Source organism: Entelurus aequoreus, linkage group LG11 (assembly GCF_033978785.1).
Source record: "Entelurus aequoreus isolate RoL-2023_Sb linkage group LG11, RoL_Eaeq_v1.1, whole genome shotgun sequence".
Taxonomy (NCBI): Eukaryota; Metazoa; Chordata; class Actinopteri; order Syngnathiformes; family Syngnathidae; genus Entelurus; species Entelurus aequoreus.
The window spans coordinates 12,387,067-12,414,046 of NC_084741.1; the positions used below are offsets into that span (position 1 = coordinate 12,387,067).

Genomic DNA, 26,980 nt, shown 5'->3' on the forward strand with positions numbered 1-26,980 from the left:
TTACACCCATTGCAATGCATGATGGGAAAACATGCAAAACGCTACACTTATTCATGTTTGGTGCATTTGATCTGCTTGATAGGATGTTAGTAAAAAATCTGGCCTGCTGCGGGGTGTCACCAATTTAAATTGAAATATCTTCCACCGCATTGTGACCGTGGCGAGTAAAGCATTTACCTATATGACCGAATCCAGACAACCTTCCCGAGTCATGGTGCAAAAAAAAGAAATGCAACCAACACGAAAAAGAACATGCTCGCCGAAATTTGTGGATATTATGAAAAAAACGTCCAAACACCAAATTACACCCATTGCAATGCATGATGGGAAAAATCTAAAACACTGCACTTATTCATGTTTGGTGCATGTTAGCTGCTTGATAGGATGTTAGTAAACAATCTGCGTTGTGCGGGGTGTCACCAGTTAAAATCGAAATATCTGCCACCACATTGTGACCGTGGCGAGTAAAGCATTTACCTCTATGACCCAATCCAGACAACCTTCCTGAGTCATGGTGCCAAAAAAAAGAAATGCAACCAACACAAAAAAAAACTGCTCGCCGAAATTTGTGGATATTATGGGAAAAAAAACATCCGAACACCATATTACACCCATTGCAATGCATGATGGGAAAAATCTAAAAAACTACACTTACTCATTTTTGGTGCATTTTAGCTGCTTGATAGGATGTTAGTAAACAATCTGTGTTGTGCGGGGTGTCACCAGTTTAAATCGAAATATCTGCCACCACATTGTGACTGTGGCGAGTAAAGCATTTACCTCTATGACCCAATCCAGACAACATTCCTTAATCATGGTGCAAAAAAAGAAATGGAACAAACACACACAAAAAACCCTGCTCGCTGAAATTTGTATATATTGTGGAGAAAAAAACGTCCAAACATCAAATTACACCCATTGCAATGCATGATGGGAGAACATGCAAAACACAACACTTATTCATGTTTGGTGCATTTTATCTGCTTGATAGGATGTTAGTGAACAATCTGCGTTGTGCGGGGTGTCACCAGTTTAAATCGAAATATCTGCCACCACATTGTGACTGTCGCGAGTAAAGCATTTACCTCTATGACCCAATCCAGACAACCTTCCCGAGTCATGGTGCCAAAAAAAAGAAATGCAACAAACACACACAAAAAACTTGTGGATATTATGGAAAAAAAACGTCCAAACCCCAAATTACACCCATTGCAATGCATGATGGGAAAAATCTAAAACACTACACTTATTCATGTTTGGTGCATGTTAGCTGCTTGATAGGATGTTAGTGAACAAGGTAGGAGTCAACCTATCACAGACTCTTAATATTGAATGATATTAATATCATATGTAGACACAAGTTTGCTGGTCTAAATGTGACGTATATGCAAGCACTTCCGCTTTAAACGCAGTCGTGTTGTTTTCCAAGAGAATATCCAGCTGTCTTGTTTGTGTTCATCTCCTGCACAGTTGGATTGCATTGAAAGGTCAAGTCACGTGTGCGCGCACACTGTGAATTATTCACCGCCGAGCGGCTCCCAGCCTGTCAAACTGTTTACTCCTCAACTTGAGCACATCCTTCTCGGAGTAGTCGGATTCCTGTGGCGGGCGCGCTGCTTCGCATGTGCTCGCTCTTCTCTTTTTTTTTTTTTTGCTTTTTTTTTTCCTCTCCCCCCCCTTTTTTTTTTTTTGTGTTGCTCTTTCCAACTCGGGCTCTCACGCGGCACTAGCATGCACGGAGAGGGACTCCGAGTGGGCGGGCCGAGTCGACCTACTTCTGTCCAATGGGCGCTCGCCGCCGCTCCGCCCTCCGGCCAATGAGAGGGCGAGGGAGCAGGCTCGGCTTTGGCTGCGTGCGCGGTACACGTGAGGCGGTGGCGCCTTTTGTACACCCGGAGGCAACGTGTTGGTGCGTTCACGTCGCCTGGGACAAAAAAAAAAAAAGGCAACTCACGCGTAGGACGCTCACGTTTTGTGGGAATCGAACTAGGGGAACTGAAACGTATTCATCGGGAAACGTGCTGAACGTTTGAGAAGGGACTTATTTTAGTGTTGTCGGCGGAATGTAAACAAACACGAGGGTCAAGTGACAGCCGTCTGCCGCCTTGAGGCGCGGCACGAGAGTGGGCGCGTCTCATAAATAATACTCGGAACTTGGAGGGATCACTTGGCCACGCCTCGGCGCGACTTGTGACGTCACGTGATCCACCCGTGGCCGTTCCATCTGAGCTCCGGAGACGAGAGGACACACACACACACACACATGCTCACACACACATGCAAATGAGCGCAGCGCCCCGCCCACCTTCCACGCCGTGACTCCTCCCACTCTCCTTCCACGCCACGGACAAGTGAGCGCGAGCAGAGCAGAGACAGAAACATCAACTTGTCATTTCAACGACAGCACCGACATTTTTCAGCTCTCGACCCGAGTTTTTTTCGGTTTCCGCTTCGTCTCCCGAGGATAACATTCTTCTTTTTTCTTCTTCTTCTTGTTGCCATTTTGCTGCTTTTTCTTCTTTTTCCTTCCTTCCTCCCACTTTGCTTCTGCCGAGGAGTGCGATGGAATACTTGGAAGCAAAAATCCTCACACGGAACTAAAAAAGGAGCCCGCTCGTCAACACATTAAGGTAATTTGCACGTGCTATTTACTGTACATCCTCTTAATATTGTCATTGTAATAATAACATTACTGTAACCCCCCCCCGCCCCCCTTCTTTCCACCCCCTCAGCCATACAAACTCCCATTGGTCGAATCGCCTCGCCCCTCCAAGTACCCCCCCAGGGTGCCCCCCCCCGACCCTACAGGTGTCTCAACGCCACCGTCTGGCCCAGGATGTCCAGGCAGCTCAGCCAGCAGCTCCCCACCCCGGACCTCCCTGCCGGCGCCAGCCCCCAGTTCGGTCCTTGCACCCAGCCGGCGGGCTCCCTCACAGGGGGCCACCTCAGCTCCATGGCGGGGCTCAAGTCCCTCCTGCAGCACCCCATGAAGGGGGACCAGCGGCTCAGGAGCCCCTGCGATGTCAAAGGTGGGTTGTTGTTGTTGTTTCTACCCACGTGATCCGTACTCGCACGCGTGACCTCGGATTACGCCGCAGACGCTTGTGCACTTGTCCAAAGGACGTTTCATTTGATAAGGAATCTAGGGTGGCACCAAATTAAATCGAAAATATCTGCCACCACATTGTTACTGTCGCGAGTAAAGCATTTACCTATATGACCAAACCAGGACAACCTTCCCGAGTCATGACGCAAAAAAAGAAATGCAACTAACACACAAAAAAACCCTATTGGCTGAAATTTGTGGATATTATAAAAAAACATCGATCCATTTTCCATTTTCTACCGCTTGTCCCTTTTTTTGGGGGGGGGGAACCAAACACCAAATTGCACCCATTGCAATGCATTATGGGAAAAATGCAAAACACCACACTTATTCATGTTTGGTGCATTTTAGTTGCTTGATAGGAGGTTAGTAAACAATCTGGCCCACTGCGGGGTGTCACCAATTTAAATCAAAATATCTGCCACCACATTGTGACTGTCGCGAGTAAAGCATTTACCTATATGACCCAACCCGGACAACCTTCCCGAGTCATGGCGCAAAAAAAGAAATGCAACCAACACACAAAAAAACCCTTTTGGCTGAAATTTGTGGATGTTATAAAAAAAACAAAAAACATCCATCCATTTTCCATTTTCTACCGCTTGTCCCTTTTGGGGGAAGGGCAAACACCAAATTGCACCCATTGCAATGCATTTTGGGAAAAATGCAAAACACTACACTTATTCATGTTTGGTGCATTTTAGCTGCTTGATAGGAGGTTAGTAAACAATCTGGCCCGCTGCTGGGTGTCACCAATTTAAATCAAAACATCCAAACACCAAATAGCACCCATTTAAATCCATTGCAATGCATTATGGGAACAATGCAAAACACAACACTTATTCATGTTTGTTGCATTTTAGCTGCTTGATAGGAGGTTAGTAAACAATCTGGGTTGTGCGGGGTGTCACCAATTTAAATCGAAAATATCTGCCACCACATTGTAACCGTGGCGAGTAAAGCATTTACCTATATGACCCAACCCAGACAACCTTCCCGAGTCATGGCGCAAAAAAAGAAATGCAACCAACACACACAAAAAAACCCCGCTCGCTGAAATGTGTGGATATTATGGAAAAAAAATGTCCAAACACCAAAATGACACCAATTTAAATCCATTGCAATGCATGATGGGAACTATCTAAAACACTACACTTGTTCATGTTTGGTGCATGTTAGCTGAGGTTAGTAAACAAGGCAGGAGTCCGACTTTCAAATACTCTTAATATCCAATTATATTAATATCATATGTAGACATATATGTCAGCTTTTTTAGGTTGTGTTGTTGTTGTTTCTACCCACGGGATCCGTACTCGCGTGCGTGACCTCGGATTATGCCGCAGACGCCTGTGTACGTGCCTGATCGCACACGGGTCCTGGTTCTGGCACCGGTCTTTCTGCAATCTGGTCCATCTGGGATTTCATGGCAATACTCGGATGTACAGTATTTATTTTTAAAAAAAAGAATCGAATCACATTCAAGTTCGATTCTTATTCATTCTGAATCGATTCCAGATGTTCAAAAATCTATTTTTCTCAGGCTATCTCCACGCTGAACCTGCACAACAAATACTAGTGAACATTCCGATTTTTATTCATCCCGATTTTAAAAAATTAAAAACTAAAGATTTTTAAAAGAATCAATTTCTAAAAATAAGTTTTTAGGCCATCTCTACACAACCGGAAGCTTTGCTAACCAGTAACCTTACAATCGTTAGCATTCTAATATTAGCATGCTAGCTTTTCTGCTAATTTTGTAGGTGTACACCTCAGCTTGAAACATTTCTTACTTGACGAATGATACCTGTTAGCACGCTAATGTTAGCATGCTAACTTCTTTTAGAAATATTATTTTAGATGTACACCTCAGCATCAAACATTTGTCACTTGACAAATAGTATACGATAGCATGCTAACGCTAGTTTGCTAAATTTTTTAAAGCTAATTTTCTAGGTATACACCCCAGCTTCAACCATTTGTTACTAAACAAATAATACCTGCTAGTTTGCAAACTTTTTTTTAGCTAATTTTGTAGATACCTGTTAGCATGCAAACGCTGGAGTGCTAACTTTTTTCTTTTTTTTTTAGCTAATTTTGTAGGTATACACCTCAGCATCAAACATTCATTACTTGACGAGTGATACCGGTTTGCATGTTAACGCTAATTTGCTAACTTTTTTTAAGCTAATTTTGTAGGTATACACCTCAGCTTCAACCATGTGTTACTTGACAAATGGTACCTGTTAGCATGCTAATGCTAGTTTGGTAACTTTGTTTTTAGCTAATTTTGTAGGTATACACCTCAGCATCATACTTTCGTTATTTGACGAATGATACCTGTTAGCATGCTAACGCTAATTTGCTAACTTTTTTAAAGCTAATTTTGTATGTATACACAACATTTGTTACTTGACAAATGGTACCTGCTAGCATGCTAACGCTTCGGATGTGATTCTGATCCAAGTTCGATTCCCGGGGTCACCATTCGATTGAGAATCGATTCTCGACTCGAACCGATTCTCGCAAAAAAAAAAAAAAAAGCTTTTTAACATTTTTTATTTTTTCTGTTGATTTTTGAAAGTTCTGAATCCATTTGGAATCAGGATTAACGAGAATCGTGATTTGGGTTTTTTTGTGCACCCCTGCTAATCGCTAGAAAATTAGCACTTTTATATTTGACAGAATCTGCTGGGTTACTCTAAACGTAGCCATCCATGTCCCGAAGAGTCGTGACTCTTTGGGTACCTAATGATTCGATCCAATTTCTGGGGTGACGATTCGATTCGGAATCGCCTCTGAATCGATTTCCGCGATGTATCATTTGGTATCATCGGTTTAAGTGGAACTTTTTCAAAACGAGTCACAGGTGAGAGAAAAAAAATGTGCTTTTAAGAATTGATTCGTGTAAAAAAAAAAAAGATTCTTTTGGTGGGCCCCGAGTACTCAGTAGGGATCATGTCTTCTCCTGTGGCGCAGACAAAGAGCGGCCCCAGGACATGGACGAGGACCCCATGGGCCCCATGAGGAACACGGCGGGAGTAAACGGCAGCAACGGCGCCAGCGTGGGCGCCAACGGCGGCGGGAACTTTAACCAGTTCCTGGGGCCCCTGTTGTGGGACCGCACCTTGCCGGCCGACGGGGGCCTCTTCCAGCTGCAGTACATGGACTTGGAGGAGTTCCTGACGGAGAACGGCATGGGGAACATGCACAGCAACAACAGCTCCAGCTCGGCACAGATCCCCTCCCAGAGCTCCCAGTCGGCCGTGCCCAACCAGAGCTCCCAGTGCCTGCCGCCCCCCTCGCCGCCCGGATCCTCGTCCTCCTCGCCCTCGTCCTCACCCTCCCTCCTGGGTCTGGAGGTGGCTCAGCCCCACAGTCTGACGGGGTCCAGCGACTGCCTGCACGGTGAGTTCTCCCCATATATCCCCACTCAGGCTTCAGGTCTCCCCATATATCCCCACTCAGGCTTCAGGTCTCCCCATATATCCCCACTCAGGCTTCAGGTCTCCCCATATATCCCCACTCAGACTTCAGGGAGGTAGCGGCCCTCCCGCGGCTCGTGGAATCGAACCCGCGGCCTCGGTGGAACTTAAGAGTTATTTCAAATCTGCTTTCCTCAGCGGGAGGAACAAAACCACCAGATAAATAGTTAGCATTCTAATGTTAGCATGCTAGCTTTGTTACTTAACAAATAATGCCTGCTAGTGTGCTAACTTAAGTTTGCTAACTTTGTAGGTATACACCTCAGCTTCAACCAGGTGTTACTTGACAGTTAGCATGCTAACTTAAGTTTGCTAACTTTGTAGGTATAAACCTCAGCTTCAACCAGGTGTTGCTTGGCAAATGATACCTGTTAGCATGCTAACGCTGGTATGCTAACTTTTTCTAATCAAATTTTGTAGGTATGCACCTCAGCATCAAACATTTGTTACGTGACGAGTGATACCTGTTAGCATGCTAATGTTAACATGCTAACTTTTTTTTAAATCAAATTTTGTAGGTATACACCTCAGCTTCAACCATTTGTTACTTAACAAATAATACCTGCTAGTGTGCTAATTTTGTAGATACCTGTTAGCAGCTTGCTAACTTTTTCAAATCTAATTTTGTAGGTATACACCTCAGCATCAAACATTTGTCACTTGACGAATGATACCTGTTAGCATGGTAATGTTAGCATGCTAACATGTTTTTGGAATTTATTTTTTTGTAGATATACACCTTAGCATCAAACATTTGTTACTTGACGGATGATACCTGTTAGTATGGTAATGTTAGCATGCAAACCTTTTTAAAGTTTTTTGTTTGTTTTAGATATACACCTCAGCATCAAACATTTGTTACTTGACGGATGATACCTGTTAGCATGGTAATGTTAGCATGCTAATGTTAGCATGCTAACTTTTTTTTAGAATCCCCCCCCCCCCCGGATATACACCTCAGCATCAAACATTTGTTACTTGACGGATGATACCTGTTAGCATGGTAATTTTAGCACGCTAATGTTAGCATGCTAACTTTTTTTTAGAATTTTTTTGTTTTAGATATACACCTCAGCATCAAACATTTGTTACTTGACAGATGATACCTGTTAGCATGCTAATTTTAGCATGTTAATGTTAAAATGCAAACTTTAAAACATTTTTTTTTATTTTTTATATATACACCTCAGCATCAAACATTTGTCACTTGACGGATGATACCTGTTAGCATGCTAATGTTAGAATGCTAACTTTTTTTTTAGAATTTTTTTCCCCCCGGATATACACGTCAGCATCAAACATTTGTTACTCAACGGATGATACCTGTTAGCGTGCTAACGCTAGTATGCTAACTTATTTTTAAGCTAATTTTGAAGGTGTACACCTCAGGCTTATTTTAGGTACTTGATGCACGCTAACATTAGCCGGCTAGCATTTGAAATCTGCTTTCTTCAGCAGGAGGAACAAACCACGAGATAAAACTCTTATGACTCAGCGCCACTTTTGCATGTGATCGATGTTCCTCGCCGTCAGGAGCGCAATCAGCGTTCCGTCCGGCCAATTATTAATAAGCGCGGCGCGCGGGGCGGTCGCTGCGAGCCGGGCCGAGCACGAGACCCGGGGAGGGAGAGAGAGTGTTTATAGTTGCGTGTCTTTAAAGCTCTCCTCGCTTCACACGCCACGGCCATGTGCACGCGCCGCTGCACGTGCGGAGGCCGCTGGAGTGAGGGAACAGGGGGCGGAGCCGGCAGGCAAGGGGGCGGAGGCTTGTGCACAGGAAGAGTGAGTGAGTGACTGCAAACACCAGCAGCTCGCCTCAGAATAATGCTGGCAATAATTAGCGTCAACAAAGTCACACGTGCAGCTCTGAAAAGGAGTAGGAAGAAGCAGAGCTTAGTCATTTCTCACTCTTTTTACCCCTTTCTAGAAACGCAAAGAAAGGAAAAACATGGACGAGATCAAAGGAATGAAATTAGGGACATAAAAGACTACTGTATATAAATGATAAACAACAGTAAACACATGAATTCATGTATTCATGAAAGGACATCTTCAAACACTCAAGTTGCAAATGTTGACCTTTGCAACTATTTCATACAGAAGTGTTCATTTGTTATTATTTCATAATGCATTCATTGAATGAATAAATGAATGAAATACTTGGAAAACTCCACACATAGTTGGAAAAATCGTCATTTTTAACTCAATATATATTTTTTAATAATAATAATAATGGATTAGATTTATATAGCACTTTTCTAGACACTCAAAGCGCTTCACAGATATTTTTTAGTGCATTTCAAATGTTTTAATTTTAATAAAATGTGCATTTAAAAAAATATATGCGGGAGTGACCTATGAAGGATTTATTTATTATTATGTATTATTAATATTTAATTAATTAATTAATTAATTATTATTTAATAATAAATACATTCAATAATGATAATGTATAAGATTCATAAACAAAATACACAAATTAAATAATAATAACATTAAATAATGATAATTCATTAACTATCATCAAAAATGAAATAAATGAATGAATAAATGTGTTATAAATAATAATAATAATAATTATAATAACAATAAATTAAACCTTTAAAGGCCATTTCTGTATTAAATACTTGGAAAAATGTAAGTTTTTACATTTAGTGTATTTAAAATTTATTTTTAAATTTTTAAATTTTTTTTTTTAATATTACAGAAGTGGCCTATGATAGATTCACTTATCATTCTTTAATAATACATGCATATATATATATATATATATATATATATATATATATATATATATATATATATATATATATATATATATATATATATATATATATATATATATATATATATATATATATATATATATATATATATATATATATATATATATATATTTTTTATATATTTATATATATATATATATATATATATATATATATATATATATATATATATATATATATATATATATATATATATATATATATATATATATTAATAAGGGAGTACATCTATAAATTAAATGTATTATTGAATAATAATTATAATTGAACTATCATCAAAAAATGAAATGAATAAAGTATTATGAAACAATAATAATGACTGAACACTTTAAAGGCCATTTCTGTGTTAAATATTTGGACAAATCTCTTTTAGTGCATTTCAAGATTCAAACAAATGTTACTTAAGTAAGGTTTGGCAAACGTCAGGCAGCTTTGGAAAAACAAAGACAAAAACCTCATTTTTAGACCTAAAACTTCTGTTAGGTTTAAAAGTCTGGTTTGCAAAATTGTCCGTGTTGCATGTGCATGTAATTAAAACCAAAAAAAAAAGGCTGAGAAAAGTGAAATATATTTATTTTTGATGTTATTATTTACTAGTAGTGATAGGTAAACGCAGTCTTGGCGAGTGTGTGGCACACTCACTAGCTGTACCGACGCTGCACTGATACTGAGTTACTGCTTCACAATGGCGCCACCTATCTTTGACTTTGAATTGGGAGTTTGGTGGACTGAAAATGTCTTACTAATAAAAATAGTCATTATTAATGTCTTACTAATAAAAATGGTCATTTTCCGTTTCAAAGCCGTCCGTCTCGAAATATGCGGACGTCTTTTTTCATCCGTACACGTTAGCAACGGCTCACCAGCTGGGAAAGACATTCCAATCCAGGCTAGAACCGGAACATTCCGGCAGGATCCCTCCAGCAGGTGGCTGCATTGACAAAAAAACCCAACAACGACTTCTGAGACGCAGCACATAGCTTGCGTGGTCACAGAAACGATTGACTTGAGTGCAGCGGAATGTGGAAGCGCCAGCATGAAATGTTTGTGTTTTTGTCTGTTCCTGATGAGATAAGACGTGAGTTCAGTGGTAGTCATGTGACATTCAACTATTGTACCGCCTATCATGCACTATCAATGATAAGAATCAGGACAAATACACAGCACATCACGTCAAGCTATTCTACCACCTATTCTACATACCATGCATCCATACTGAAATACCCATGCAACTGCTACTGGAGCTTTTGTACTGTTTACTCCTATATACCGCCTATCATGCATTGTCAATAATAATATCGGGCAAAATAATGTATAAGCTACTTAGATTTTATTGTCAAACAATGACGATGGTACACATATCACTGAAATTCTTGTACACTACATTTATATTTTAGAAATATTGTTTTCCCATAAATAAATATAAAAATGCAATTTTTAAATGTTTTTATTTGAAATTAAATTATTTTGTAAAACAATATTCTGTACTTTGTCTCCCTAAAAGTACATTTATTTGAATTTCATCACATTTATTATATTTTACCTGTCGTATAATAGTTTAACATAACATATTTTTATTTTTATGTTTTAAATAATATTTTTCACATAAATTATTATAAAACTGCATTTTTTAAAATTTGATTTCAAATGAAATGTAATTATTTTGTAAAACAATATTCTTTAATTTATCTCCTTATTGTACATATATTTAAACTTAATCACATTTGATCATATTTTACATGTCATTTAATATTTTAAATTTTAACATGTTTTTATGTTTAACTTAAAAAAAATTGTTTTACATAAATAAAAATAAAAATGTTTTTTTTTTTATTTAATTTTGAATAAAATAAAATAATTTAGTAAAACAATATTCTTGAATTCTTCTCCCTACATTTATTTAAACGTAATCACATGTTATTATATTTTCCCTGTCATTTAATATTTTACATTTTAACATATTTGTATGTTTTAGTTTAAAAAATATATATTTTAGATAAATAAATTTGATTCAGAATGAAATTGAATTATTTTGTAAAATAATATTATTTAATTTATCTCCATAATATTACATTTATTTCAATGTAATCACATTTTATTATGTTTTGCATGTCATTTAATATTTTAAATTTTAACATATTTTTATGTTTACCTTTAAAAAAAATATTTTTTTTAGATAAATTCATATAAAAAAATGATTTGTTTTGATTAGATTTTGAATGAAAGAGAATGATTTATTGCAATATTGTAGTGTTTTCCGCCTACCATGCACTATCGACATTAATTGAGGGGAAAAAAATGATCACAACAAGCTACTTAGCTTTTATTGCCAAATAATGGTATGCGTACACAGGTATGCATGCAACTGGAAATCCCGATAAAACAGCAGCTTTTTGTACTGTATCGCATATGTACCGCCTACCATGCACTATCAATGTTGATTTATGATGGGGGGAAAATATGTTCACATCAGGCTACTTAACTTTTATTGCCAAACATTCGACTCAAATGCCCATACAACTGGCTGCTATTTTACTACAATATATGACCGCCTATCATGCACTATCAATAATAAATACAAAAAACCCCGGAAACATTATATCACGTCAAGTTGCATAGCTTTTATAGCAAAAAAATGACACAGGTAGACGTACAAATTGCAATCCTGATAAAATGCCAGCAATTCTACTGTGTCTCATATGTACCGCCTATCATGCACTATCAATAATAAATATAAAAAAACCCGGAAACATTTTATCACGTCGAGTTGCATAGCTTTTATAGCAAAAAAATGACATAGGTACACGTTTAAATGCAATCCTGATAAAATGCCAGCGATTGTACTGTATCTCACATGTACTGCCTATCATGCACTATCAATAATAAATACAAAAAAAACCCGGAAACATTTTATCACCTCAAGTTGCATAGCTTTTATAGGAAAAAATGACACAGGTACACGTACAAATGCAATCCTAAAAAAATGCCAGCGGTTCTAATGTATCTCATATATACTGTCTATCATGCACTATCAATAATAAATACAAAAAAACCCGGAAACATTTTCTCACGTCGAGTTGCATAGCTTTTATAGAGAAAAAATGACACAGGTACACGTACAAATGCAACCCTGATAAAATGCCAGGAGATTGTACTGTATCTCATATGTACCGCCTATCATGCACCATCAATATTGATTGACAATAGGGGAAAAAATCGCAGATTTTATTGTCAACCAATGACAAAGGTACACATTTGACTGAAATGCCCATACAACTGTCAGCTCTTGTACTAGATCTCCTACAGACCGCCTATCATGCACTATCGTTATGAACAATGATATCAACAATGATAAAAGGGCGATCGCGTCTAGCTGCTGAGCTTTTTAATGTGACAAAATGGCACATTAGACTGAGCTCCTGATACCAGTGCCAGCTGTATCTTCTGCATATCATGCACTATCGATACATATCACAACAATATCACATCATCTTGTAGAAGCAGACTGTGACTAAACTGCTTTCAAGGGGAAGGTTAGAAAGTGACATAACGTTTCCCACATGATGCTCCATTCTTATGATTCCACAACGTCTTATTATACAATAAAAACTTTTTTTTTCATGCGAGATGTTTCCTGCAAGTGTCGTTGGCATGATTTTTGTTTTTAATTTCAGTTTTATTGCGTTTCTCGCCGCATAAAAGCGAGGAGAATTTACACTCAGCCCCTTGTGCCACACTGCACTCTGACTCCCCCTGGTGGTGGTGTTGGTGTAGCGCAGCCTGCTTTGCTGCCTTTCCTCAGTGCAGAGTAGAAAGTTGCTAAAAGTGTAACAGGTTGCTGAAAGTGTAGAAAGTTGCTAAAAGTGTTTCTTGTGTGTGTCGTCCCGCAGGCAGCCAGACGAGTATGAACGACTCGTACGAGTCTCCGTCCTGCTCGTCCTCCCCGTCGTCCTCCTGCCCGCCGCTGCTCACGCCCACGGACAGCGGGCCGGAGGGCGTGGAGATGTTCGACATGGACCCCTCGGACATGGCTCTGTCCAACGGGCCCGGCCAGCAGAACTTTGACCCCAGGAGGCAGTCCTTCAGCGAGGAGGAGCTCAAGCCGCAGCCCATGGTGAAGAAGGCGCGCAAGATCCTGGTGCCCGACAACATGAAAGTAAGCTATTATTATTATTATTACTATTATTAATAGCCATTTACACTTGCAATTCAATCATATTTTATTACTGTAAACATTATTTTTATTTACACTAGTAATTTAATCATATTTTATTACTGTAAACATTATTATTATTATTATTTACAGTAGTAATTTAATTATTTGATTACTGTAAAAATTATCATTATTATTTACACTAGCAATTTAATCATATTTTATTACAGTAAACATTATTATTATTGTTAATACCCATCTACACTAGCAATGTAATCATATTTTATTACAGTAAACATTATTATTATTTACACTAGCAATTTAATCTAATTTTATTACAGTAAACATTATTATTATTTATACCAGTAATTTAATCATATTTTGTTACAGTTAACATTATTATTATTATTTACACTAGCAATTTAATCATTTTATTACAGTAGACATTATTATTATTTACAATAGTAATTTAATCATTTTATTACTGTAAACATTATCATCATTATTATTATTATTATTATTATTTACACTAGTAATTTAATCATATTTTATTACAGTAAAGATTATTATTATTTACACTAGTAATTTAATCCTATTTTATTACAGTTAACATTATTATTATTTACACTAGCAATTAAATCATATTTTACTACAGTAGACATTATTATTATTATTTACACTAGTAATTGAATCACTTTATTACTGTAAACATTTTCATCATTATTATTATTATTTACACTAGCAATTTAATCATATTTTATTACAGTAAACATTATTATTATTGTTATTAATACCCATCTACACTAGCAATGTAATCATATTTTATTACAGTAAACATTATTATTATTTACACTAGCAATTTAATCTAATTTTTTTTTACAGTAAACATTATTATTTACACTAGTAATTTAATCATATTTTGTTACAGTTAACATTATTATTCTTATTATTTACACTAGCAATTTAATTATATTTTATTACAGTAGACATTATTATTATTTACACTAGTAATTTAATAATTGTATTACTGTAAACATTATCATCATTATTATTATTATTATTTACACTAGTAATTTAATCATATTTTATTACAGTTAACATTATTATTATTTACACTAGCAATTTAATCTAATTATATTACAGTTAACATTATTATTATTAATGAAATTACTTTGTAAAACAATATTCTTTAATTTATCTCCCCAATAGTACATGTATTTCAACTTAATCACATTTTATTGTATTCTACATGTCATTTACTATTTTAAATTTTAACATCTTTTTGTGTTTTAGATTAAAAAAAATAAAATGTTTTAGATAAATATAAAAATGCATTTTTTAAATTAGATTTTGAATTAAATGAAATTATTTTGTTAACAAATAATTTTTTAATTTATCGCCCTAATAGTACATTTATTTCAACTTAATCACATTTTATTATATTGTAAATGACATTAAATAGTTTGATATTTAACATTTTAACATATTTTTATGTTTTATTATTTTATAAATATTTTTTACATAAATAAATATAAAAATGCAACTTTTTTTAAAAGTGGATTTTGAATGAAATTGAATTATTTTGTAAAATAATGGTTTTTGATCCATTTCCCTAATAGTACATTTATTTCAACTTAATCACATTTTATTATATTCTACATGTCATTTAATATTTTACATTTTAATATATTTTTATGTTTTAGTTTCAAAATAATATTATTTTACATAAATTAATATAAAAATGCATTTTTTAAATTTGATTTCGAATGAAATTGAATTATTTTGTAAAACAATATTTCAGCTCAATCACATTTTGTAATATTCTACATGTCATTTAATATTTTACATTTTAATATATATTCGTTTTAGTTTAACTTTATTTTTTGTAACAAATTAATATAAAAAAGCATTTTTTAAATTTAATTTGGATAAAAATGAATTACTTTGTAAAACAATATTTCAACTTAATCACATTTTATTACATTTTACATGTAATTTAATATCTGCATTTTAACATATTTTTACATTGAAGTTTTTTTAAAATATTTTTTGGATAAATAAATATAAATATGCATTTTTAAAATTTGATTTTGAATGAAAATAAATTATTTTGTAAAACAATATTCTTTAATTCATCTCCCTAACAGCACATTTATTTAAACTTAATCACATTTTATTATATTTTACATGTCTTTTAATATTTTACATTTTAACACATTTTTATGTTTAACTTTAAAAAAAATATTTTTTAGATAAATTCATATAAAAATGCATTTTTTAAATTAGATTTTGAATGAAAGGGAATGATTTATTGCAATATTGTAGTGTTTTCTCTCCCAAAGACAAACAATAGTAAAAATGGTGCCTGTGTTCCCCCAGGATGAGAAGTACTGGAGCAGGAGATACAAAAACAACGAAGCGGCCAAGCGCTCCCGAGACGCTCGGCGCCTGAAGGAGAACCAAATATCGGTGCGCGCCTCCTTCCTGGAGCGAGAGAACGCCGCCCTGCGACAGGAAGTGGCGGAGATGCGCAAAGAACTTGGACGATGTCGCAACATCCTTAGCAAATATGAGAACCGCCTGGCCGACCAGTGATGGAATATTCCAGGAAAGACTTTTTGGACTCGATGATGATGACGATGATGAAGATGACGATGATGATGATGATGATGAATGTATCAGGAGGAGGCGCGCAGCTCAGGTGTTTGGTCGTCATGGTGACGCACGGAGAGAATAATTTAACTTTTAGGGGTTTTGTTATTGGAGAATTGTATATTTTTATAACACTTCAGGACACTCGCAGGAGAGAGAATCATTTTGTACATTTTCTACACGACTAAACCCGGCGGGAGGACCATCTTTCTGTGGAACAATTGGCAACTAGAACATTTTGTCAAGTAGAAACTTCACTTTGCTTCCTCCAGGAGAACTCTGGTCGTCTTTTTCTTTCCTCTTTTGTGTCCACGGTGACCACACGTCCCTCTTTTTTTGATGTTTTTTTGTGTGTGTACGTAATTACCAGCTTTTCTTTCAACTCCGCTTCTACTCGCTTCCCTTCAATATTTGTTTCCATCAGCGTCACTCCAGTAACACTCAAGACAAGATCCCTATTGTCTACTACCTGCATAGTACTTCATAGTACTTCAATCAAGTATACTTCTTCACTTCACCCCCCTTGACAATCAAAAACTTATCTATAATAATTATTATCAATATAACTGCATTGTAAGTAATATTAATAATAATGATTATTATCAGTATTACTGCAGTGGAAGTCATATTAATAATAATAATAATAACACTAATAAACTGGTTTGATCGCTTTTAGGCCATTTAATGTAATAACATTTTTATATGTACATTTTTTTGACAATTGAAACATTAATTATTAATAATACCACACAACAATCATTATAAAAAATTTTTAAATCAAAATTATATTATAATTATCACATTAGGACCTTTATAAAAAATGGTAACATTTACCATTATTATTTGTTTAATATATTAATGAATATTGGATATTTTTGCCACTTTTTCTTTTATTTTAAATGTTTTACTTCCTAATGTGCTAATTATTATTAATACCATACAGCAGAAATTTTGCATTATAAACAGACAAAAAATTCCTAATTATATTATAATTATCACATTAGTACTTTTGTTAAATGGTAAAAAATTATAACAATTTTCCATTATTATTTATTGTATTGATGAATTTTAGATATTTTAGCCACTTTTTAACATTTTCCAAAACATTTTTTTAAAGTTGCTAATGTGCTAATTATTAATAATAATACCATTTCATGAATATTGGATATTTATTTCAGACATTTTCTTTTTACTTCCTAATGTGCTAATTATTATTATTATTAATACCATACAGCAATAATTTTGCATTATAAACAAAACAAATAAATTCCAATGTATATTATATATACATCACATTAGTACTTTTTATTATTTTTTATTTAAAAAAAATAATACAAATTTCCATTATTATTTGTTTAGTACATTGATAAATTTTAGATATTTTAGCCACTTTTTAACATTTTCAAAAAAAATTTTTTTTAAGTTGCTAATGTGCTAATTATTAATAATAATACCACACAACAATCATTATAAACAATCAAATAATCACAATTATATTATAATTATCACATTAGGAACTTTTTTTAAATGGTAAAAAATGGTAACGTTTACCATTATTGGTTTAATATATTGATGAATTTTAGATATTTTAGCCACTTTAAAAAACATGTTTTTTCAAGTTGCTAATGTGCTAATTATGATTAATACAATTATATTATATATTACATTTCAAATGTATTTTTTTAAATAGTCTGCAACGATTCTATTTTTACAGACAGGCTTCGCTAAGCATCTTCAAATAAAGTCAGCCAGTGGTATAACTAATAAAGTGCACATTTCTGGGCTTGAAATGGAGAACTGCGAGTATTTCAGGTGATTTAACAGGAAGAAGATTATTATTATGACTGTTGGAGTGGAATCTAAAATGGACCTTTCGACCGTTCCTACAACATCTCTGCTCGTATTTGCTAGAAGGACTTTCTTTGTTCTGATATTATTAGTCTTCTTCTTATTATTATTGTTATTATGATGTTATACTTTCTTGATGGATGTTTCCTCCTGACCTCACTGATGATCTTCACCCCCATGCAGACTTTTTTTGTACAAGGACGAGCTCCTCACGCCCCCTGGTGGACTATGCATGCTTCGTCCTTTTCTTGCTTTCTTTGCACCGTTTCCGCCTCGCGCCCGCGTGGTCGTTTGCGCTCCCGACCGGACGCTCGCTCTCCAGCTGGCATCCTCCCAGATGTGCTGGCTGCGTCTTTCCAGGGACTCTAATTGACGTAGGCGTGCCACAGCGCTCTCCGACCCACTATGTGCTGGTTCTGTGGATGTACTTTGAGATTTCTCCCTAAAAAAAACACCAATTAAAGATTATTCTCGTTCAACAATGCTCTTGCTTTTGCTTTGTGATCAGTGGGTGTCGATGATGAATTAGGATTTGACATGAGGATGGAGTCAGGGGGATTTCCAGAGGCCAGTTCATGTTGCTTCTTAGGTGTATAGAGTATGGTCTCCAACATGGCGCCCTATAGGGACTTGTGAGCAATCAGAGAGAGTATGGCCAACTCCGGTTCAGACTTGGTCTCCAACATGGCGCCCTATAGGGGCTTGTGACCAATCAGAGAGCGTATGACCAATTCAGGTTCAGACTTGGTCTCCAACATGGCGCCCTATAGGCACTTGTGACCAATCAGAGAGAGTATGGCCAACTCGGGTTCAGCGGTGGTCTACAACATGGCGCCCTATAGTGGCTTGTGACCAATCAGAGAGAGTATGGCCAACTCCGGTTCAGACTTGGTCTCCAACATGGCGCCCTATAGGGACTTGTGACCAATCAGAGAGAGTATGGCCAACTCCGGTTCAGACTTGGTCTCCAACATGGCGCCCTATAGGGACTTGTGACCAATCAGAGAGAGTATGGCCAACTCATTTTCAGAAGTGGTCTCCAACATGGCGCCCTATAGTGGCTTCTGACCAATCAGAGAGATTATGGCCATCTAGAGTTGGTCTCCAACATGGCGCCCTATAGGGACTTGTGACCAATCAGAGAGAGTATGGCCAACTCCGGTTCAGACTTGGTCTACAACATGGCGCCCTATAGGGACTTGTGACCAATCAGAGAGAGTATGGCCAACTCAGTTCAGACTTGGTCTCCAACATGGCGCCCTATAGGGACTTGTGACCAATCAGAGAGAGTATGACCAATTCAGGTTCAGACTTGGTCTCCAACATGGCGCCCTATAGGGACTTGTGACCAATCAGAGAGAGTATGACCAATTCAGGTTCAGACTTGGTCTCCAACATGGCGCCCTATAGGCACTTGTGACCAATCAGAGAGAGTATGACCAATTCAGGTTCAGACTTGGTCTCCAACATGGCGCCCTATAGGCACTTGTGACCAATCAGAGAGAGTATGGCCAACTCGGGTTCAGCGGTGGTCTACAACATGGCGCCCTATAGTGGCTTGTGACCAATCAGAGAGAGTATGGCCAACTCCGGTTCAGACTTGGTCTCCAACATGGCGCCCTATAGGGACTTGTGACCAATCAGAGAGAGTATGCCCAACTCGGGTTCAGCGGTGGTCTCCAACATGGCGCCCTATAGGGACTTGTGACCAATCAGAGAGAGTATGCCCAACTCGGGTTCAGCGGTGGTCTACAACATGGCGCCCTATAGTGGCTTGTGACCAATCAGAGAGAGTATGGCCAACTCCGGTTCAGACTTGGTCTCCAACATGGCGCCCTATAGGGACTTGTGACCAATCAGAGAGAGTATGGCCAACTCCGGTTCAGACTTGGTCTACAACATGGCGCCCTATAGGGACTTGTGAGCAATCAGAGAGAGTATGGCCAATTCAGGTTCAGACTTGGTCTCCAACATGGCGCCCTATAGGCACTTGTGACCAATCAGAGAGAGTATGACCAATTCAGGTTCAGACTTGGTCTCCAACATGGCGCCCTATAGGCACTTGTGACCAATCAGAGAGAGTATGACCAATTCAGGTTCAGACTTGGTCTCCAACATGGCGCCCTATAGGGACTTGTGACCAATCAGAGAGCGTATGGCCAACTCCGGTTCAGACTTGGTCTCCAACATGGCGCCCTATAGGGACTTGTGACCAATCAGAGAGCGTATGACCAATTCAGGTTCAGACTTGGTCTCCAACATGGCGCCCTATAGGGACTTGTGACCAATCAGAGAGAGTATGGCCAACTCGGGTTCAGCGGTGGTCTACAACATGGCGCCCTATAGTGGCTTGTGACCAATCAGAGAGAGTATGGCCAACTCCGGTTCAGACTTGGTCTCCAACATGGCGCCCTATAGGGACTTGTGACCAATCAGAGAGAGTATGGCCAACTCCGGTTCAGACTTGGTCTACAACATGGCGCCCTATAGGGACTTGTGACCAATCAGAGAGAGTATGACCAACTCAGGTTCAGACTTGGTCTACAACATGGCGCCCTATAGGGACTTGTGACCAATCAGAGAGAGTATGACCAATTCAGGTTCAGACTTGGTCTCCAACATGGCGCCCTATAGGGACTTGTGACCAATCAGAGAGAGTATGACCAACTCAGGTTCAGACTTGGTCTCCAACATGGCGCCCTATAGGCACTTGTGACCAATCAGAGAGAGTATGGTCAACTTAGGTTTAGACTTGGTCTCCAACATGGCGCCCTATAGGGACTTGTGACCAATCAGAGAGAGTATGGCCAACTCCGGTTCAGACTTGGTCTCCAACATGGCGCCCTATAGGGACTTGTGACCAAACAGAGAGCGTATGACCAATTCAGGGTCAGACTTGGTCTCCAACATGGCGCCCTATAGGCACTTGTGACCAATCAGAGAGAGTATGACCAATTCAGGGTCAGACTTGGTCTCCAACATGGCGCCCTATAGGCACTTGTGACCAATCAGAGAGAGTATGACCAATTCAGGTTCAGACTTGGTCTCCAACATGGCGCCCTATAGGCACTTGTGACCAATCAGAGAGAGTGTGACCAATTCAGGTTCGGACTTGGTCTCCAACATGGCGCCCTATAGGCACTTGTGACCAATCAGAGAGAGTATGGCCAACTCGGGTTCAGCGGTGGTCTACAACATGGCGCCCTATAGTGGCTTGTGACCAATCAGAGAGAGTATGGCCAACTCCGGTTCAGACTTGGTCTCCAACATGGCGCCCTATAGGGACTTGTGACCAATCAGAGAGAGTATGGCCAACTCCGGTTCAGACTTGGTCTCCAACATGGCGCCCTATAGGGACTTGTGACCAATCAGAGAGAGTATGGCCAACTCATTTTCAGAAGTGGTCTCCAACATGGCGCCCTATAGTGGCTTCTGACCAATCAGAGAGATTATGGCCATCTAGAGTTGGTCTCCAACATGGCGCCCTATAGGGACTTGTGACCAATCAGAGAGAGTATGGCCAACTCCGGTTCAGACTTGGTCTACAACATGGCGCCCTATAGGGACTTGTGACCAATCAGAGAGAGTATGGCCAACTCAGTTCAGACTTGGTCTCCAACATGGCGCCCTATAGGGACTTGTGACCAATCAGAGAGAGTATGACCAATTCAGGTTCAGACTTGGTCTCCAACATGGCGCCCTATAGGGACTTGTGACCAATCAGAGAGAGTATGACCAATTCAGGTTCAGACTTGGTCTCCAACATGGCGCCCTATAGGCACTTGTGACCAATCAGAGAGAGTATGACCAATTCAGGTTCAGACTTGGTCTCCAACATGGCGCCCTATAGGCACTTGTGACCAATCAGAGAGAGTATGGCCAACTCGGGTTCAGCGGTGGTCTACAACATGGCGCCCTATAGTGGCTTGTGACCAATCAGAGAGAGTATGGCCAACTCCGGTTCAGACTTGGTCTCCAACATGGCGCCCTATAGGGACTTGTGACCAATCAGAGAGAGTATGCCCAACTCGGGTTCAGCGGTGGTCTCCAACATGGCGCCCTATAGGGACTTGTGACCAATCAGAGAGAGTATGCCCAACTCGGGTTCAGCGGTGGTCTACAACATGGCGCCCTATAGTGGCTTGTGACCAATCAGAGAGAGTATGGCCAACTCCGGTTCAGACTTGGTCTCCAACATGGCGCCCTATAGGGACTTGTGACCAATCAGAGAGAGTATGGCCAACTCCGGTTCAGACTTGGTCTACAACATGGCGCCCTATAGGGACTTGTGAGCAATCAGAGAGAGTATGGCCAATTCAGGTTCAGACTTGGTCTCCAACATGGCGCCCTATAGGCACTTGTGACCAATCAGAGAGAGTATGACCAATTCAGGTTCAGACTTGGTCTCCAACATGGCGCCCTATAGGCACTTGTGACCAATCAGAGAGAGTATGACCAATTCAGGTTCAGACTTGGTCTCCAACATGGCGCCCTATAGGGACTTGTGACCAATCAGAGAGCGTATGGCCAACTCCGGTTCAGACTTGGTCTCCAACATGGCGCCCTATAGGGACTTGTGACCAATCAGAGAGCGTATGACCAATTCAGGTTCAGACTTGGTCTCCAACATGGCGCCCTATAGGGACTTGTGACCAATCAGAGAGAGTATGGCCAACTCGGGTTCAGCGGTGGTCTACAACATGGCGCCCTATAGGGACTTGTGACCAATCAGAGAGAGTATGGCCAACTCCGGTTCAGACTTGGTCTACAACATGGCGCCCTATAGGGACTTGTGAGCAATCAGAGAGAGTATGGCCAATTCAGGTTCAGACTTGGTCTCCAACATGGCGCCCTATAGGCACTTGTGACCAATCAGAGAGAGTATGACCAATTCAGGTTCAGACTTGGTCTCCAACATGGCGCCCTATAGGCACTTGTGACCAATCAGAGAGAGTATGACCAATTCAGGTTCAGACTTGGTCTCCAACATGGCGCCCTATAGGGACTTGTGACCAATCAGAGAGCGTATGGCCAACTCCGGTTCAGACTTGGTCTCCAACATGGCGCCCTATAGGGACTTGTGACCAATCAGAGAGCGTATGACCAATTCAGGTTCAGACTTGGTCTCCAACATGGCGCCCTATAGGGACTTGTGACCAATCAGAGAGAGTATGGCCAACTCGGGTTCAGCGGTGGTCTACAACATGGCGCCCTATAGTGGCTTGTGACCAATCAGAGAGAGTATGGCCAACTCCGGTTCAGACTTGGTCTCCAACATGGCGCCCTATAGGGACTTGTGACCAATCAGAGAGAGTATGGCCAACTCGGGTTCAGCGGTGGTCTACAACATGGCGCCCTATAGTGGCTTGTGACCAATCAGAGAGAGTATGGCCAACTCCGGTTCAGACTTGGTCTCCAACATGGCGCCCTATAGGGACTTGTGACCAATCAGAGAGGGAGTATGGCCAACTCAGGTTCAGCGGTGGTCTACAACATGGCGCCCTATAGTGGCTTGTGACCAATCAGAGAGAGTATGGCCAACTCCGGTTCAGACTTGGTCTCCAACATGGCGCCCTATAGGGACTTGTGACCAATCAGAGAGAGTATGGCCAACTCCGGTTCAGACTTGGTCTACAACATGGCGCCCTATAGGGACTTGTGAGCAATCAGAGAGAGTATGGCCAATTCAGGTTCAGACTTGGTCTCCAACATGGCGCCCTATAGGCACTTGTGACCAATCAGAGAGAGTATGACCAATTCAGGTTCAGACTTGGTCTCCAACATGGCGCCCTATAGGCACTTGTGACCAATCAGAGAGAGTATGACCAATTCAGGTTCAGACTTGGTCTCCAACATGGCGCCCTATAGGGACTTGTGACCAATCAGAGAGAGTATGACCAATTCAGGTTCAGACTTGGTCTCCAACATGGCGCCCTATAGGCACTTGTGACCAATCAGAGAGAGTATGACCAATTCAGGTTCAGACTTGGTCTCCAACATGGCGCCCTATAGGGACTTGTGACCAATCAGAGAGAGTATGACCAATTCAGGTTCAGACTTGGTCTCCAACATGGCGCCCTATAGGCACTTGTGACCAATCAGAGAGAGTATGGCCAACTCGGGTTCAGCGGTGGTCTACAACATGGCGCCCTATAGTGGCTTGTGACCAATCAGAGAGAGTATGGCCAACTCCGGTTCAGACTTGGTCTCCAACATGGCGCCCTATAGGGACTTGTGACCAATCAGAGAGAGTATGCCCAACTCGGGTTCAGCGGTGGTCTCCAACATGGCACCCTATAGTGGCTTGTGACCAATCAGAGAGAGTATGGCCAACTCCGGTTCAGACTTGGTCTCCAACATGGCGCCCTATAGGGACTTGTGACCAATCAGAGAGAGTATGGCCAACTCCGGTTCAGACTTGGTCTCCAACTTGGCGCCCTATAGGGACTTGTGAGCAATCAGAGAGAGTATGGCCAATTCAGGTTCAGACTTGGTCTCCAACATGGCGCCCTATAGGCACTTGTGACCAATCAGAGAGAGTATGACCAATTCAGGTTCAGACTTGGTCTCCAACATGGCGCCCTATAGGGACTTGTGACCAATCAGAGAGAGTATGACCAATTCAGGTTCAGACTTGGTCTCCAACATGGCGCCCTATAGGCACTTGTGACCAATCAGAGAGAGTATGACCAATTCAGGTTCAGACTTGGTCTCCAACATGGCGCCCTATAGGGACTTGTGACCAATCAGAGAGAGTATGACCAATTCAGGTTCAGACTTGGTCTACAACATGGCGCCCTATAGGCACTTATGACCAATCAGAGAGAGTATGACCAATTCAGGTTCAGACTTGGTCTCCAACATGGCGCCCTATAGGGACTTGTGACCAATCAGAGAGAGTATGACCAATTCAGGTTCAGACTTGGTCTCCAACATGGCGCCCTATAGGGACTTGTGACCAATCAGAGAGAGTATGGCCAACTCCGGTTCAGACTTGGTCTCCAACATGGCGCCCTATAGGGACTTGTGACCAATCAGAGAGAGTATGGCCAACTCCGGTTCAGACTTGGTCTCCAACATGGCGCCCTATAGGCACTTGTGACCAATCAGAGAGAGTATGACCAATTCAGGTTCAGACTTGGTCTCCAACATGGCGCCCTATAGGGACTTGTGACCAATCAGAGAGAGTATGGCCAACTCCGGTTCAGACTTGGTCTCCAACATGGCGCCCTATAGGGACTTGTGAGCAATCAGAGAGAGTATGACCAATTCAGGTTCAGACTTGGTCTCCAACATGGCGCCCTATAGGCGCTTGTGACCAATCAGAGAGAGTATGGCCAACTCGGGTTCAGCGGTGGTCTACAACAAGGCGCCCTATAGTGGCTTGTGACCAATCAGAGAGAGTATGGCCAACTCGGGTTCAGCGGTGGTCTACAACATGGCGCCCTATAGTGGCTTGTGACCAATCAGAGAGAGTATGGCCAACTCCGGTTCAGACTTGGTCTCCAACATGGCGCCCTATAGGGACTTGTGACCAATCAGAGAGGGAGTATGGCCAACTCGGGTTCAGCGGTGGTCTACAACATGGCGCCCTATAGTGGCTTGTGACCAATCAGAGAGAGTATGGCCAACTCCGGTTCAGACTTGGTCTCCAACATGGCGCCCTATAGGGACTTGTGAGCAATCAGAGAGAGTATGGCCAACTCCGGTTCAGACTTGGTCTACAACATGGCGCCCTATAGGGACTTGTGAGCAATCAGAGAGAGTATGGCCAATTCAGGTTCAGATTTGGTCTCCAACATGGCGCCCTATAGGCACTTGTGACCAATCAGAGAGAGTATGACCAATTCAGGTTCAGACTTGGTCTCCAACATGGCGCCCTATAGGCACTTGTGACCAATCAGAGAGAGTATGACCAATTCAGGTTCAGACTTGATCTCCAACATGGCGCCCTATAGGCACTTGTGACCAATCAGAGAGAGTATGACCAATTCAGGTTCAGACTTGGTCTCCAACATGGCGCCCTATAGGGACTTGTGACCAATCAGAGAGAGTATGACCAATTCAGGTTCAGACTTGGTCTCCAACATGGCGCCCTATAGGCACTTGTGACCAATCAGAGAGAGTATGACCAATTCAGGTTCAGACTTGGTCTCCAACATGGCGCCCTATAGGGACTTGTGACCAATCAGAGAGAGTATGACCAATTCAGGTTCAGACTTGGTCTCCAACATGGCGCCCTATAGGCACTTGTGACCAATCAGAGAGAGTATGGCCAACTCGGGTTCAGCGGTGGTCTACAACATGGCGCCCTATAGTGGCTTGTGACCAATCAGAGAGAGTATGGCCAACTCCGGTTCAGACTTGGTCTCCAACATGGCGCCCTATAGGGACTTGTGACCAATCAGAGAGAGTATGACCAATTCAGGTTCAGACTTGGTCTACAACATGGCGCCCTATAGGCACTTATGACCTATCAGAGAGAGTATGACCAATTCAGGTTCAGACTTGGTCTCCAACATGGCGCCCTATAGGGACTTGTGACCAATCAGAGAGAGTATGACCAATTCAGGTTCAGACTTGGTCTCCAACATGGCGCCCTATAGGGACTTGTGACCAATCAGAGAGAGTATGGCCAACTCCGGTTCAGACTTGGTCTCCAACATGGCGCCCTATAGGCACTTGTGACCAATCAGAGAGAGTATGACCAATTCAGGTTCAGACTTGGTCTCCAACATGGCGCCCTATAGGGACTTGTGACCAATCAGAGAGAGTATGGCCAACTCCGGTTCAGACTTGGTCTCCAACATGGCGCCCTATAGGGACTTGTGAGCAATCAGAGAGAGTATGGCCAATTCAGGTTCAGACTTGGTCTCCAACATGGCGCCCTATAGGCGCTTGTGACCAATCAGAGAGAGTATGGCCAACTCGGGTTCAGCGGTGGTCTACAACA

General features: G+C 40.4%; 1 protein-coding gene across 1 annotated transcript; it reads left to right on the plus strand.

Moving 5' to 3' along the window:
• Positions 1 to 1,953: 1,953 nt before the first annotated feature.
• On the plus strand, positions 1,954 to 18,503 carry dbpb (D site albumin promoter binding protein b). Its single transcript, XM_062062522.1, has 5 exons — positions 1,954 to 2,630; positions 2,733 to 3,029; positions 6,083 to 6,511; positions 13,265 to 13,530; positions 15,907 to 18,503. The coding sequence occupies exons 2-5, from the start codon at positions 2,837 to 2,839 to the stop codon at positions 16,120 to 16,122; spliced, it is 1,104 nt and encodes a 367-aa protein (XP_061918506.1). The 5' UTR covers positions 1,954 to 2,630; positions 2,733 to 2,836; the 3' UTR covers positions 16,123 to 18,503.
• Positions 18,504 to 26,980: the final 8,477 nt, after the last annotated feature.